General features: G+C 40.8%; 1 protein-coding gene across 5 annotated transcripts; it reads left to right on the top strand.

The window, feature by feature from the left end:
* The first annotated feature begins 9,515 nt into the window (after window positions 1-9,515).
* LOC123189010 (uncharacterized) lies at window positions 9,516-12,529 on the top strand. 5 transcript variants are annotated; one of them, XR_006495498.1, is made up of 4 exons: window positions 9,541-9,899; window positions 10,082-10,219; window positions 11,442-11,588; window positions 12,167-12,521. XR_006495498.1 is itself a non-coding variant. In XM_044601327.1 (3 exons), exons 1-3 carry the CDS (start codon window positions 9,650-9,652, stop codon window positions 11,186-11,188), a joined length of 531 nt encoding a protein of 176 aa, XP_044457262.1. In that variant the 5' UTR covers window positions 9,534-9,649; the 3' UTR covers window positions 11,189-12,521. The 5 variants fall into 5 exon arrangements, 2 of the variants coding, with proteins under 2 accessions (XP_044457262.1, XP_044457263.1); XR_006495500.1 differs by having other exon boundaries at window positions 9,534-9,907; window positions 11,442-12,519; XM_044601327.1 differs by having other exon boundaries at window positions 9,534-9,899; window positions 11,046-12,521.
* Window positions 12,530-13,134: the final 605 nt, after the last annotated feature.

Here is a 13,134-nt window from a genome sequence, read left to right as displayed (position 1 = left end):
TTAAACCATTCAAAATTAGAAAAAAAAACTTTCAAGATGAAAAAGTAGCGCATTTTCATAAGCTTTCCAACGCCATATCATATGCTTCCATTGGATTAGCCGTTAGAAATGACATCGAAAAAACTAACTCAGCTGTTCGGTTTACGAAATTACGTTTTTTCAAATTACTCTTTAACCATAGGGAATTAGAGAAAACTTTCAACATGTGGAAGGAGCGGTTTTGCAGTAGCTTTCCAATGCCATATTATATGCCTCATTCCGATAAACGGTTTAGAAATGCGATCGAAAATACGATTCACGTTTTTTGTGTGAAGAAAAAATGGTTTTCAAAACTGCTCTTAAACCGCTTATATTTTGCCAAAAATTTAACTTGGGTCATGATACTGATGTTCATAGCTTTTCAACGGTATATAGCAAGCCCCGTTTGGGCAAAGTTGGCGGAAGTTCAACCTAGTTCACACGGAAGTTCAACGTACTACTAGCGAGGCAGGTCAGGTTGTGATCAGAATATTATTCTGATCCCGTGATCAGAATAGTGTTTATATATATATATATATATATATATATATATATATGTGTGTGTGTGTGTGTGTGTGTGTGTGTGTGTGTGTGTGTGTGTGTGTGTGTGTAAGGACATGCTTGCATAACCAAATTAAACATCCACTTACATAGGTAGCTACTACAACCATGGCATTTGCACACACAAAAGTAAACTATTACATGCATAATTACATAGGTGGCTACTACACGCATGACATTTCCACACACCAATAAAGTAAACTATATATTACATGCACGATTAACTAGCATAAATGATCATCTGATCATCATCTACTTCTTATGACGCTTGCTCTTCTTGTGGCTCAATCCGGGCTCATCGATTTGGGTAACGAGGCACTTCCTCATGTCAACGATCCGCATGTGCATCTCGTAGCATGTGTACATGCTCTTGGCTGCGAACTTGGGGTGAGGTTCATCCAGTTGCCGCATTGTTATGTCTCCATCGTATCTATAATTTTTATAATATTTTTGGGACTAACATATTGATCCAGTGCCCACTGTCAGTTCCTGTTTGTTGCATGTTTTTTGTTTCGCAGTAAATCCATATCAAACGGAGTCCAATCGGTATAAAAACCGATGGAGATTTTTTTGGAATATATGTGATTTTGGGGAAGAAAAAACAACACGAGACGATGCCCGAGGGGGCCACGAGGTAGGGGGCGCGCCCCAGGGGGTCAAGCGCACCCCAGGGGGTCAGGCGCGCCCTGGGCCCTCGTAGCCACCCTGTAAGGTGGTTGATGCCCTTCTTTCGCCGTAAGAAAGCTAATATCCGGATAGAGGTTGTGTTAAAATTTCAGCCCAATCAGAGTTACGGATCTCCGGGAATTTAAGAAACAGCGAAAGGGCAGAGCGCAGAAACAGAGAGAGACAGAGAGACAGATCCAATCTCGGAGGGGCTCTCGCCCCTCCCGTGCCATGGAGGCCATGGACCAGAGGGAAAACCCTTCTCCCATCTAGGGGGAAGTTCAAGGTAGAAGAAGAAGAAGAAGAAGAAGAAGAAGAAGAAGAAGAAGGGGGTCTCTCTCCCCCTCTCTCCCGGTGGCGCCGGAACGCCGCCGGGGCCATCATCATCACTGCAATCTACACCAACAATTTCACCGCCCTCATCACCAACTCTTCCCCATCTATGCAGCGGTGTAACCCCTCTTTTACCTGCTGTAATCTCTACTTAAACATGGTGCTCAATGCTATATATTAATTCCCAATGATGTATGGTTATCCTATGATGTTTGAGTAGATCCGGTTTGTCCTATGGGTTAATTGATGATCGTGATTGGTTTGAGTTGCATGTTTTATTATTGGTGTTGTCCTATGGTGCTCTCCGTGTCGCAAGCACGAGGGATCCCCGCTGTAGGGTTTGCACTATGTTCATGATTTGCTTATGGTGGGTGGCGTGAGTGACAGAAGCATAGACCCGAGTAAGTAGGTTGTTTGAGTATGGGAATAAAGAGGACTTGATACTTTAATGCTATGGTTGGGTTTTACCTTAATGATCTTTAGTAGTTGCGGATGCTTGCTAGAGTTCCAATCATAAGTGCATATGATCCAAGAAGATAAAGTATGTTATCTTATGCCTCTCCCTCAAATAAAATTGCAATAATGATTACCGGTCTAGTTCTCGATTGCCTAGGGACAAATAACTTCCTTGTGTGACAACAAGCTCTCTACTAAAACTAACTTAGTTGTGTCTTCATCTAAACATCCCCTAGTTTTTATTTATGCGCCCTTTATTATCTTCCAAACCTATCCAACAACACCTACAAAGTAGTTCTAGTTTCATATTTGTTCTAGGTAAAGCGAACATTAAGCGTGCGTAGAGTTGTATCGGTGGTCGATAGAACTTGAGGGAATATTTGTTCTACCTTTAGCTCCTCGTTAGGTTCGACACTCTTACTTATCAAAAGAGGCTACAATTAATCCCCTATACTTGTGGGTTATTAAGACCTTTTTCTGGCGCCGTTGTCGGGGAGTTATAGCGTGGGGGGATATCATCGTGTGTGCTTGTTTGCTATATCACTAAGTAATTTTTAGTTGATGTTCTAAGTTGTTCTCTATCTTTAGTTATTGATATGGAACACGAAATACCAAAAAAATTAGGTGTACTTGTTACTCATGGAGATGGGGAACCTCCTAAAACCCTCAATGCTCATTATGTGAAAAATAATATGTACTACTTTGATAATCCTGAGAAAACCCCATTCAATTATATAATGGGAGACACGTTGGATCAACGTGAATACTTTAGGGATTATCGCTTGGCTCAAAAAGGGAAACTATTATGGGATCGAATTTATATGTTGCATTGGTATGCTCGGCAACTATGCTTGAGATATGATTATACTTGTTGCTCTAGGATGAAGGCTCCACACCTTCCCTTTTCATGCGAAATTAATGATAATGAAACCTTAGCTTATTATGGTAATGGTATATATGATTACTATGATGTGGAAGAATAGAAGAATTCGTTGCTTTTATGGGTGCTTATGAAATTGAATCTTTGTTTAAAGAGTGTGAAAATCTTGATGATGCTGTTTACAGGCCTGAAAATTTTGCTATACTTAAATATTGCTATGAAAATTATGAATTCAATTCCCATATTGATGATTTTATTGAGAGAGTCTCCGCTGTCCAAGAAGAGACTAATATTTTGCAGGAGTCTATGGAAGAAGAAATTGATGAAAATATGGGCTCATTGGATGAAAAAGATGATGAGGAGAGCGAAGAACAAAAGGAGGATGAGCGTATTAGCTACCCGTGCCCACCTTCTAATGATAGTAACTCTTCAACTCATACATTGTTTAATTTCCCTTCATGCTTACCGAAGGATGATTGCTATGATGATTGTTATGATCTTGTTGATTCTTTTGAAATATCCCTTTTTGATGATGCTTGCTATGCTTGTGGCCAAGATGCCAATATTAATTATGCTTATGGAGATGAACTTGCTATAGTTCCTTATGTTAAACATGAAATTGTTGCTATTGCACCCATGCATGATAGTCCTATTATCTTTTTGAATTCTCCCGACTACACTATATCGGAGAAGTTTGCCCTTATTAAGGATTATATTGATGGGTTGTGTTTTACTACTACACATGATGATTTTGATAGATATAATATGCATGTGATTGCTGCTCCTACTTGCAATTATTATGAGAAAGGAACTACATCTCCGCCTCTCCATGTTTCCAATATGATAAAATTGCAAGAAACTATTTATACTATGCATTGGCCTTTACTATGTGAGCATGAATTGTTCTTTTATGACATGCCGATGCATAGAAAGAGAGCTATACTTTGTTGTTGCATGATATATGTTACTTTGTGCTCACTACTAAATCACAAATCATTGTTAATTAAAATTGGCTTTGATATACCTTGGGATCCGGGTGGATTCATTACTTGAGCACCTTATGTCTAGCTTAATGGCTTTAAAGAAAGTGTTGCCAGGGAGACAACCAGAAGTTTTAGAGAGTCATTTATTTCTGTTGAGTGCTTTTATATAGTTTAAAAACAAAAAAATAAATAGGGGAACCCAAAACTTTTCAAAAAGGAAAGTGAAAGTGAGAGAGACAAGCACTGTTGAAGTGGGGGAGCTCCTTGAACTTTGTTCATGCTCACGGAGACTTTGTGAATCTTGATTACAGAAAATTTTAAACAAAAATAATTATCCCCTTGTACAATTCCATTGTATTATAAAAATAATGTGCCAAGATTTGCCTTTAGGATGTTTACATTGCTTGTTGGTTTGTGCGGTGCAGAACAGAAACTTTGGCTGTAGTGCGCGATTTTACATTTTTTACTGGAACATCAAACAGTTCTGAAACTTTTGCACTGTCTTTCTATACAAATTGTTTATTTTCCTAATTTTTCAGAATGTTTGAACTAACATAAGTATGGTGAATGTTCAGATTACTACAGGCTGTCCTGTTTAAGGCAGATTCTCTTTTTGATGCATAGTTTGCTTGTTTTGATGAAACTATCGATTTCTATCAACGTATTAAGCCATGGAAAAGTTATATTACAGTAGCTACAATGCAAAAACAAAATATGAATTGGTTTGCAACAGTACTTAGAGTAGTAATTTGCTTTATTATACTAATGGATCTTACCAAGCTTTCTGTTGAGTTTTGTGTGGATGAAGTGATCAAAGATCGAGGAGGTCTCGATATGAGGAGAAGGAGGAGAGGCAAGAGCTCAAACTTGGGATGACCAAGGAAACCCAAGTAAATATTCAAGGAGAGTCAAGCATCTAAGCTTGGGGATGCCCCGAAAGGCATCCCATCTTTCTTCAACAAATATCGGTATATTTTCGGATTCGTTTTGTTCATGCGATATGTGCAAACCTTGGAGCATCTTTTGCATTTAGTTTTCACTTTTATTTTATGCACCATGCTGGTATGAGATAGTCCTTGGTTGATTTATAGAATGCTCATTGCACTTCACTTATATCTGTTGAGTATGGCTTTATAGAATGCTTCATGTGCTTCACTTATATCTTTTGAAGTTTGGATTACCTATTTCTCTTCACATAGAAAAACGCCATTTGTAGAATGCTCTTTTGCTTCACTTATATTTGTTAGAGCGTGGGCATATCTTTTGTAGAAAGAATTAAACTCTCTTGCTTCACTTATATCTATTTAGAGAGATGACAGGAATTGGTCATTCATATGGTTAGTCATAAAATCCTACATAAAACTTGTAGATCACTGAATATAATATGTTTGATTCCTTCCAATAGTTTTGCGATATAAAGATGGTGGTGTTAGAGTCATGCTAGTGGGTAGTTGTGGATTGTAGAAATACTTGTGTTGAAGTTTGTGATTCTCGTAGCATGCACGTATGGTGAACCGTTATGTAACGAAGTTGGAGCATGAGGTATTTATTGATTGTCTTCCTTATGAGTGGCGGTCGGGGACGAGCGATGGTCTTTTCCTACAAATCTATCCCCCTAGGAGCATGCGTGTAGTACTTTGTTTCGATGACTAATAGATTTTTGCAATGAGTATGTGAGTTCTTTATGACTAATGTTGAGTCCATGGATTATACGCACTCTCACCCTTCCATCATTGCTAGCCTCTTCGGTACCGTGCATTACCCTTTCTCACCTCGAGAGTTGGTGCAAACTTCGTCGGTGCATCCAAACCCCGTGATACGATACGCTCTATCACACATAAGCCACATTATATCTTCCTCAAAACAGCCACCATATCTACCTATCATGCCATTTCCATAGCCATTCCGAGATATATTGCCATGCAACTTCCATCATCATCATATACATGACTTGAGCATTTATTGTCATATTGCTTTGCATGATCGTAAGATAGCTAGCATGATGTTTTCATGGCTTGTCCGTTTTTATGTCATTGCTACGCTAGATCACTGCACATCCTGGTACACCGCTGGAGGCATTCATATAGAGTCATATCTTTGTTCTAGTATCGAGTTGTAATATTGAATTGTAAGTAAATAAAAGTGTGATGATCATCATTATTAGAACACTGTCCCATGTGAGGTTATCAAAATAAAAGTGGCCAAAGAAGCCCCCCCCCCCAAAAAAAAAGATAGGCCAAATAAGCCTACAAAAAAAGAGAAAAAAAAGTGAGAGAAAAGAGAGAAGGGACAATGTTACTATCCTTTTACCACACTTGTGCTTCAGAGTAGCACCATGTTCTTCATAGAGAGAGTCTCCTGAGTTATCACTTTCATATACTAGTGGAAAATTTCATTATAGAACTTGGCTTGTATATTCCGATGATGGGCTTCCTCAAATGCCCGAGGTCTTCATGAGCAAGCAAGTTGGATGCACACACACTTAGTTTTCAGTTTGAGCTTTCATACACTTATAGCTCCAGTGCATTTGTTGCATGGCAATCCCTACTCCTCGCATTGACATCAATTGATGGGCATCTCTATAGCACGTTGATTAGCTGCGTTGATGTCAGACTTTCTCCCTTTTTGTCTTCTCCACACAACCTCCACCATCATATTCTATTCCATCTATAGTGCTATGTCCATGGCTCAAGCTCATGTATTGCGTGAAAGTTGAAAATGTTTGAGAACATCAAAAGTATGAAACAATTGCTTGGCTTATCATCGGGGTTGTGCGTGATTTGAATGTTTTGCGTGGTGAATATGGAGCATAGCCAGACCATATGATTTTGTAGGGATAACTTTCTTTGGCCATGTTATTTTGAAAAGACATGATTGCTTTATTAGTATGCTTGAAGTATTATTGTCTTAATGTCAAATGATAGACTATTGCTTTGAATCACTCATGTCTTAATATTCATGCCATGATTAGATTACATGATCAAGATTATGCTAGGTAGCATTCCACATCAAAAATTATCTTTTTTATCATTTACGTACTCGAGGGCGAGCAGGAATTAAGCTTGGGGATGCTGATACGTCTCCGTCGTATATATAACTTTGATTGTTCCATGCCAATATTATACAACTTTCATATACTTTTGGCAACTTTTTATAATATTTTTGGGACTAACATATTGATCTAGTGCCCAGTGCCAGTTCCTATTTATTGCATGTTTTTTGTTTCGCAGTAAATCATATCAAACAGAGTCCAAACGGGATAAAATTGATGGAGATTTTTTGGAATATATGTGATTTTTGGGAAGAAAAATCAACGCGAGACGATGCCCGAGGGGGCCACGAGGCAGGGGGCGCGCCCCAGGGGGTCAGGCGCGCCCTGGGCCCTCGTGGTCACCCCGTAAGGCGGTTGATGCCCTTCTTTCGCTACAAGAAATCTAATATCCGGATAGAGATCGCGTTAAAATTTCAGCCCAATTGGAGTTGCGGATCTCCGGGAATTTAAGAAACGGTGAAAGGGCAGAATCAGGGAGCGCAGAAACAGAGAGAGACAGAGAGAGAGATCCAATCACGAAGGGGCTCTCGCCCCTCCCGTGCCATGGAGGCCATGGACCCGAGGGGAACTTCTCCCATCTAGGGGGGAGGTCAAGGAAGAAGAAGAAGAAGAAGAAGAAGAAGAAGAAGAAGAAGAAGAAGAAGAAGAAGAAGAAGAAGAAGAAGAAGGGGGCTCTCTCCCCCTCTCTCCCAGTGGCGACAGAACGCCGCCAGGGCCATCATCATCACCAAAATCTACACCAACAACGTCACCGCCCTCATCACCAACTCGTCCCCCCTCTATGCAGTGGTGTAACCCCTCTTTTACCCGCTGTAATCTCTACTTAAACATGGTGCTCAATGCTATATATTATTTCCCAATGATGTATGGTTATCCTATGATGTTTGAGTAGATCTGTTTTGTCCTATGGGTTAATCGATGATCGTGATTGATTTGAGTTGCATGTTTTATTATTGGTGTTGTCCTATGGTGCTCTCCATGTCGCGCAAGCGTGAGGATCCCCGCTGTAGGGTTTGCAATATGTTCATGATTTGCTTATGGTGGGTGGCGTGAGTGACAAAAGCATGGACCCGAGTAAGTAGGTTGTTTGAGTATGGGAATAAAAAGGACTTGATACTTTAATGCTATGGTTGGGTTTTACCTTAATGATCTTTAGTAGTTGCGGATGCTTTCTAGAGTTCCAATCATAATTGCATATGATCCAAGAAGAGAAAGTATGCTAGCTTATGCCTCTCCCTCAAATAAAATTGCAATAATGATTACCGATCTAGTTATCGATTGCCTAGGGATAAATAACTTTCTTGTGTGACAACAAGCTCTCTACTGAAACTAACTTAGTTGTGTCTTCATATAAACAACCCCTAGTTGTTATTTACGCGCTCTTTATTATCTTGCAAACCTATCCAACAACACCTACAAAGTACTTCTAGTTTCATACTTGTTCTAGGTAAAGCGAATGTTAAGCGTGCGTAGAGTTGTATCGATGGTCGATAGAACTTGAGGGAATATTTGTTCTACCTTTTAACTCCTCGTTGGGTTCAACACTCTTACTTATCGAAAGAGGCTACAATTGATCCCCTATACTTGTGGGTTATCACGCATCCAGGCCCTGTGCCAGGATAGGGGACTTGTTCTCTGGGCATCCTGCTTCACCTTTTCGTAGTAGGGGTCGATGATGGCCGAGGCAAGTTCGACCAGGGAGTCCTTCTTCGTGCTGCCCCAGACCCTGTAGTGGTCATGGATTTCAACAAGGTTCTTGCAGGCCAAGCCTGTAACACTGAGTGTTTTTACATCGTCGGTGGTTTCCACCGTGGCGAACTTGTAGTCGGTGCTGTTGACAAACCTGTTGAAACGGTCGCAAGGCTCTATGGCCATGCAGTAGTTGTAAATGAGGACATGATGTCGCACGCACAACTGGGCGATGGTGACCTTCTGATCTATGCCGAGACGACCAGCGGTGTACTCGAGGTCGATGCCGACCACCTTGTACTTGTCTTCAGCAAGCAACTGCCCAACGTTGTTGATGTAGTCATTCACCACGGCCGGGTCAATGGTGTACACCACCGAAAGATCCATCTCCCTCGCGTGGGTGTCCACTCTATGCTCGCCAAACTCTATTGGAGCGCCGCTGGACATCCCCTCTCTATGTGTCATCGTGGGTGTGCTTGTTGTGTTGTGGGGCGTGATCGAAAGGTTGAAGAGACTAAGGTTATAATGGCCGCGGGAATTAAAGGGGAAGCCGGACGACCAGGAATATCGGCAGGCCATGATGGCAGTTCTAATTTGCAGCGCGTAACTCCATTGCGCCACAACTGCATCGCGTGGCAACGCGCGCGGCACAACCGCATGCATATGGGGCCCCCGACGTGATTGTGCGCATGCCCAACCGTTGGCAGAGCACGTGCGGGGGGACGCGAGCAGAGCGCTCCGCAGTCTCCTCAACGGTGAGCAACCCTATATATATAGAGAGAGAAAATCTATTAAGAACCTGGGGTGAAGAATAAATAATTCTTCACCCCGATCCATCCAGCGAGCCAGACTCCCTCGGTCCCACCCGGGCCAGAGACCACCGCCAGTCCGCTACCCACCCCACCGAAAGCTACAAACCGTTTCATGGTAGCCCACGAGGCCACGACCCGGTGTCCCCACTCCCTAGTTCCTCAACAGCTCGTGAGTGTTGAGCGGCAGTTTTGACGGTGAATGGCGGGCGGCACCTGGCTTGGTGGTCGGCGGCATGATGCTCAGCGGGTTAGATCGGCGAGAATGGATTCAGACGCGAAGCATTTTGATCAGGCGTGTGGCCTCGATGTCGGGGCAGCGCAGCAGGTGGTGGTCGCGGCGGCGCTGCAAGTGGTGGTCGCGACCACACTGCTAGTGGTGGTCACGGCGGCGTTGGTTCGACCACGGTCGCCACGGACTGCAGAAGGACGAGCATCCCGCGCCGCCACCGGTATTTAAGTTCGTGCTCCTCCCTTGCACACGACACAGCAAGCACGCTGCCCTTCTTCTCCTTGCATGCGGCTGCTAGCTCTTCCTCTTACACCATGTCACCTTTTTCTGCTAGCCCCTTTCCTCCTGCTATATAGCATCTTTATTGATTTGATGATTGCCTCCAAAAATTTCACTGCTTAGGTGTCCTCCGTAATTCCCTTTGGATCTCATTCTGTGCTGCCTCATTTCTTGCCCACGAGGTGTTTGTTTTAATGCCTGAATGGGAACTGCTACTGACAATGTGCTCAAAGAAGACTCTTAACAGTGATATATTGATAGGTATGCCATGATTGATTATCTTGTTGTTTGTTTCATCTTTGTACAATTACTGATTTTGGAATCTTATGTTGCATATATATCTGCCATATAGTTTATGATGTCCAATAAGGTTAGCTCTGCATTAGGATGCTTATTACCTCACTAGTCCAGCCAAAGCTAAGCATGTCTGCGTATGAAAAGATCCATCTAGCATCAGTCTCCTTCTCAATGTTCAGTTTACATCCTTAATTTCACGATAATGCTTCTTGTAGTAACCTTGGAGGTGATTTTTTTTTGGAAAGCCATGATGGATGTTGGGAGTCGTTGCCGAGAGTATGCAGGCATTTATTTCTTTAAATCTACAAAAGCTAACAAACATAAAACAGAAGCTACCAAAGAAAATTCAGTTTAAAGAAAGATGCATCAGTCCACCTTGGTCTTTTATGCTGAGTTCATCAGTCAACTCCTTTATTCTTCCATGTTGCTCGCTTGACACTGTCTTCAAATCTGTAAGCTTATTTATTTTTATTCTGCAAGCTTTCTCTGATTAAACAATATCTCAACATGTTTCTCCAAATTGCGTACTTCCATTCTTGCACCTTCCAGCTCAACAGAAAATTGTTTTGCATAAGATTCAGCTTCCCTTTTCTGAGATGCAATCTCTGATCCGATTGTGCTAATTTGCACATCTTTTTCCTGAAGTTCCTGCTGCAACTAAAGAACAATCTCCTTAGTTCATTTGTGTTGCCTTCTTTTACTATGCCAAGTAGTTTTTACAGACGCACCTAATTTCTCAACTACTGATTTTACATATGGTCATATGAAAATAAATGGTTCTACCCAGCAGAATTGCTCGAGTTATCAGGAGACATTCCAGTCATTCCTTCAATCTCAGAACCATACCGAAGATCATTGCAATCAGTGGGATTCATGATGCTATGTTTCCTATTTTTTTCCTTGGGCTCATTCTGTGACTATTTTTCTATTTGATGGATGTTACTTGCCGTGTGTCGTCGTTCCTTGGTTATTAGATGTGTTTTGCTGCATGAGGAGTTTTGCATCCTGGGTTGCACTTGTTATGTTCTGTTCCGCAGTTCCTGTAAGAGCTGGTACCCAGCAAACTATCGCTTTTGTTAAAGCAGGGATCGAACCTTTTGTCCAAAAAGGTTATCTACATTTTACATTATATGCTTACTTGTGGTTGTATTCTTGTATTTAACACTCTGTAACTGCATTTTCTTAGGAACACTCCATTTTTTCCATTGGTGGGTGGTCATCGATTCGCAGTAGGCCAACTAGTCGTGCAACATCGCTAGTGGTCCTCAGTGTCAGGTTTCGTTGACCGTTGGCTTGCTTATTCATGTGCTTTGCATCTCCTCCCTGCAAGATGGTCAGTAACCAGGTCTTCGCCGATAGAGCTCTCCAGTGTCGCCCCCTCCCCATAAATTTGTAGGAGTATATGTCTATTTATCCGCCCAATATGGTTATATTTATTAAAGAAGTTTAGTTATCTGCCCATAAGTCTGAATCTTTATTGACTTGTGGCTTCTTTGCTATGGTTGATTTTTTGTTATTACTAGCACGTTCTAATATGGACTGTCGCCTTGTGTCCCCTTGATAACTGATTGAAACTCCCATCTAAAAATTAGCATGTACGGTATTATTTGTTATGTTCCTTCAAAAAAAATGTTCAGTACAAATTTCATCATGGATGTAAATTATCTTGTCAAGCTTTGAAGCTCATAATCTTAGAGATTTATGTTTACCTCTTTAGGAGGAGATATCACAAGTTTAAGGTTCCATTTGTTCTTTGACAATTTTCTCATTTTGACCATATTACATAATTCTACTAGTTTCTGTTCACTTTGGTTCACTACTTCATTCAGATTCACATATTACAGTCTGTATGACCTTTATTTTTCAGTCCCTTTTTAATGTGATGTTCTAATCCAAATTAATGTTCTGCAGACAAAGGCTAATCAGTACAGTGATAAAGTTCTCTCCTATATCTTGTTCCATGATTTGAATTAATGCAAGCCTTTACCTGATTCATTGGAGAAATTCAGGCCATTAAAATTACATAGCTGCTCATATGTTAACAACCCAAAATGCTCTCTCTTGTGCCTGGTCGTTGTAATGTACTTGTGTATGTCTGCTTGGACGCTTATTTTTACTATCAAATGGATGTATATTAGTAATGAGAACGGCGTCAGTCTTATGTGTTATACCTTTACAACAGCACATCATGCATTCCCCCATTTTGTGATATGAAGTTCAGACCAAAAACTTGTCAGGATTGACTTTGATCTCATCCAAAAATTCGTTCCACATAGCCATAAATGTTCCTGTTAGTTATCAGTGAAAATTTTGGATTATTCCTATACGGCTTTACAGATAATAGCTTTTTCACCTTTATGTTCATGTTTTGAGTTCAAAATTATAATTAACTACAAATACCCGTGAAAATTCCAGTAATTCACAAACGTGTCTAGTACTGGTCATGCAAATTTTGTGATTATTTGGGCAATATGTTCTTGAGATAAGGTTTTGTTTCAGCTGGATGTTCAAATTGAGAGTTCAAAATTAAAAATGTGCTGAAGAAATAAAAAGGATTCCAGCAATTAATAAACGTTCTGGCCAGCAAACAGGTATAATACGAAATAATGTCAGAACAATGATTTTAGAGGTAATGACGTTCCAATATCTTTTGGACTACTAGAGTCATAATGAATAGCAGAACATATATTTCACATTCAAAAATACCTACAATTTTTTAACGCAGCCTTGTCATATTAAAAATTCAGATTGCCTCCTAATGCTGATTTTCTTCTCTTTTTTTTTCCTCATCTAAACACGGTGAACATGCAGCCTTATCCAAAGAAATCATGCAATAACTTTATGGCGCAATCTCTCTTGTCCTCCTGGGCTTTTTTAGC

Source organism: Triticum aestivum, chromosome 2A, assembly GCF_018294505.1.
Source record: "Triticum aestivum cultivar Chinese Spring chromosome 2A, IWGSC CS RefSeq v2.1, whole genome shotgun sequence".
Classification (NCBI taxonomy): Eukaryota; Viridiplantae; Streptophyta; class Magnoliopsida; order Poales; family Poaceae; genus Triticum; species Triticum aestivum.
The sequence above is the reverse complement of the archived record's forward strand: the minus strand, read 5'-3'. Positions and strand labels throughout refer to the sequence as shown.

Coding starts and splice junctions, on each gene's coding strand:
- LOC123189010 (XM_044601327.1), top strand. CDS start 9,650: ATGGCGGGCGGCACCTGGCTTGGTGGTCGGCGGCATGATGCTCAGCGG. Junction 9,900..10,081: donor AGCATCCCGCGCCGCCACCG/GTATTTAAGTTC, acceptor TTCACTGCTTAG/GTGTCCTCCGTAATTCCCTT. Junction 10,220..11,045: donor TAACAGTGATATATTGATAG/GTATGCCATGAT, acceptor TCTACCCAGCAG/AATTGCTCGAGTTATCAGGA.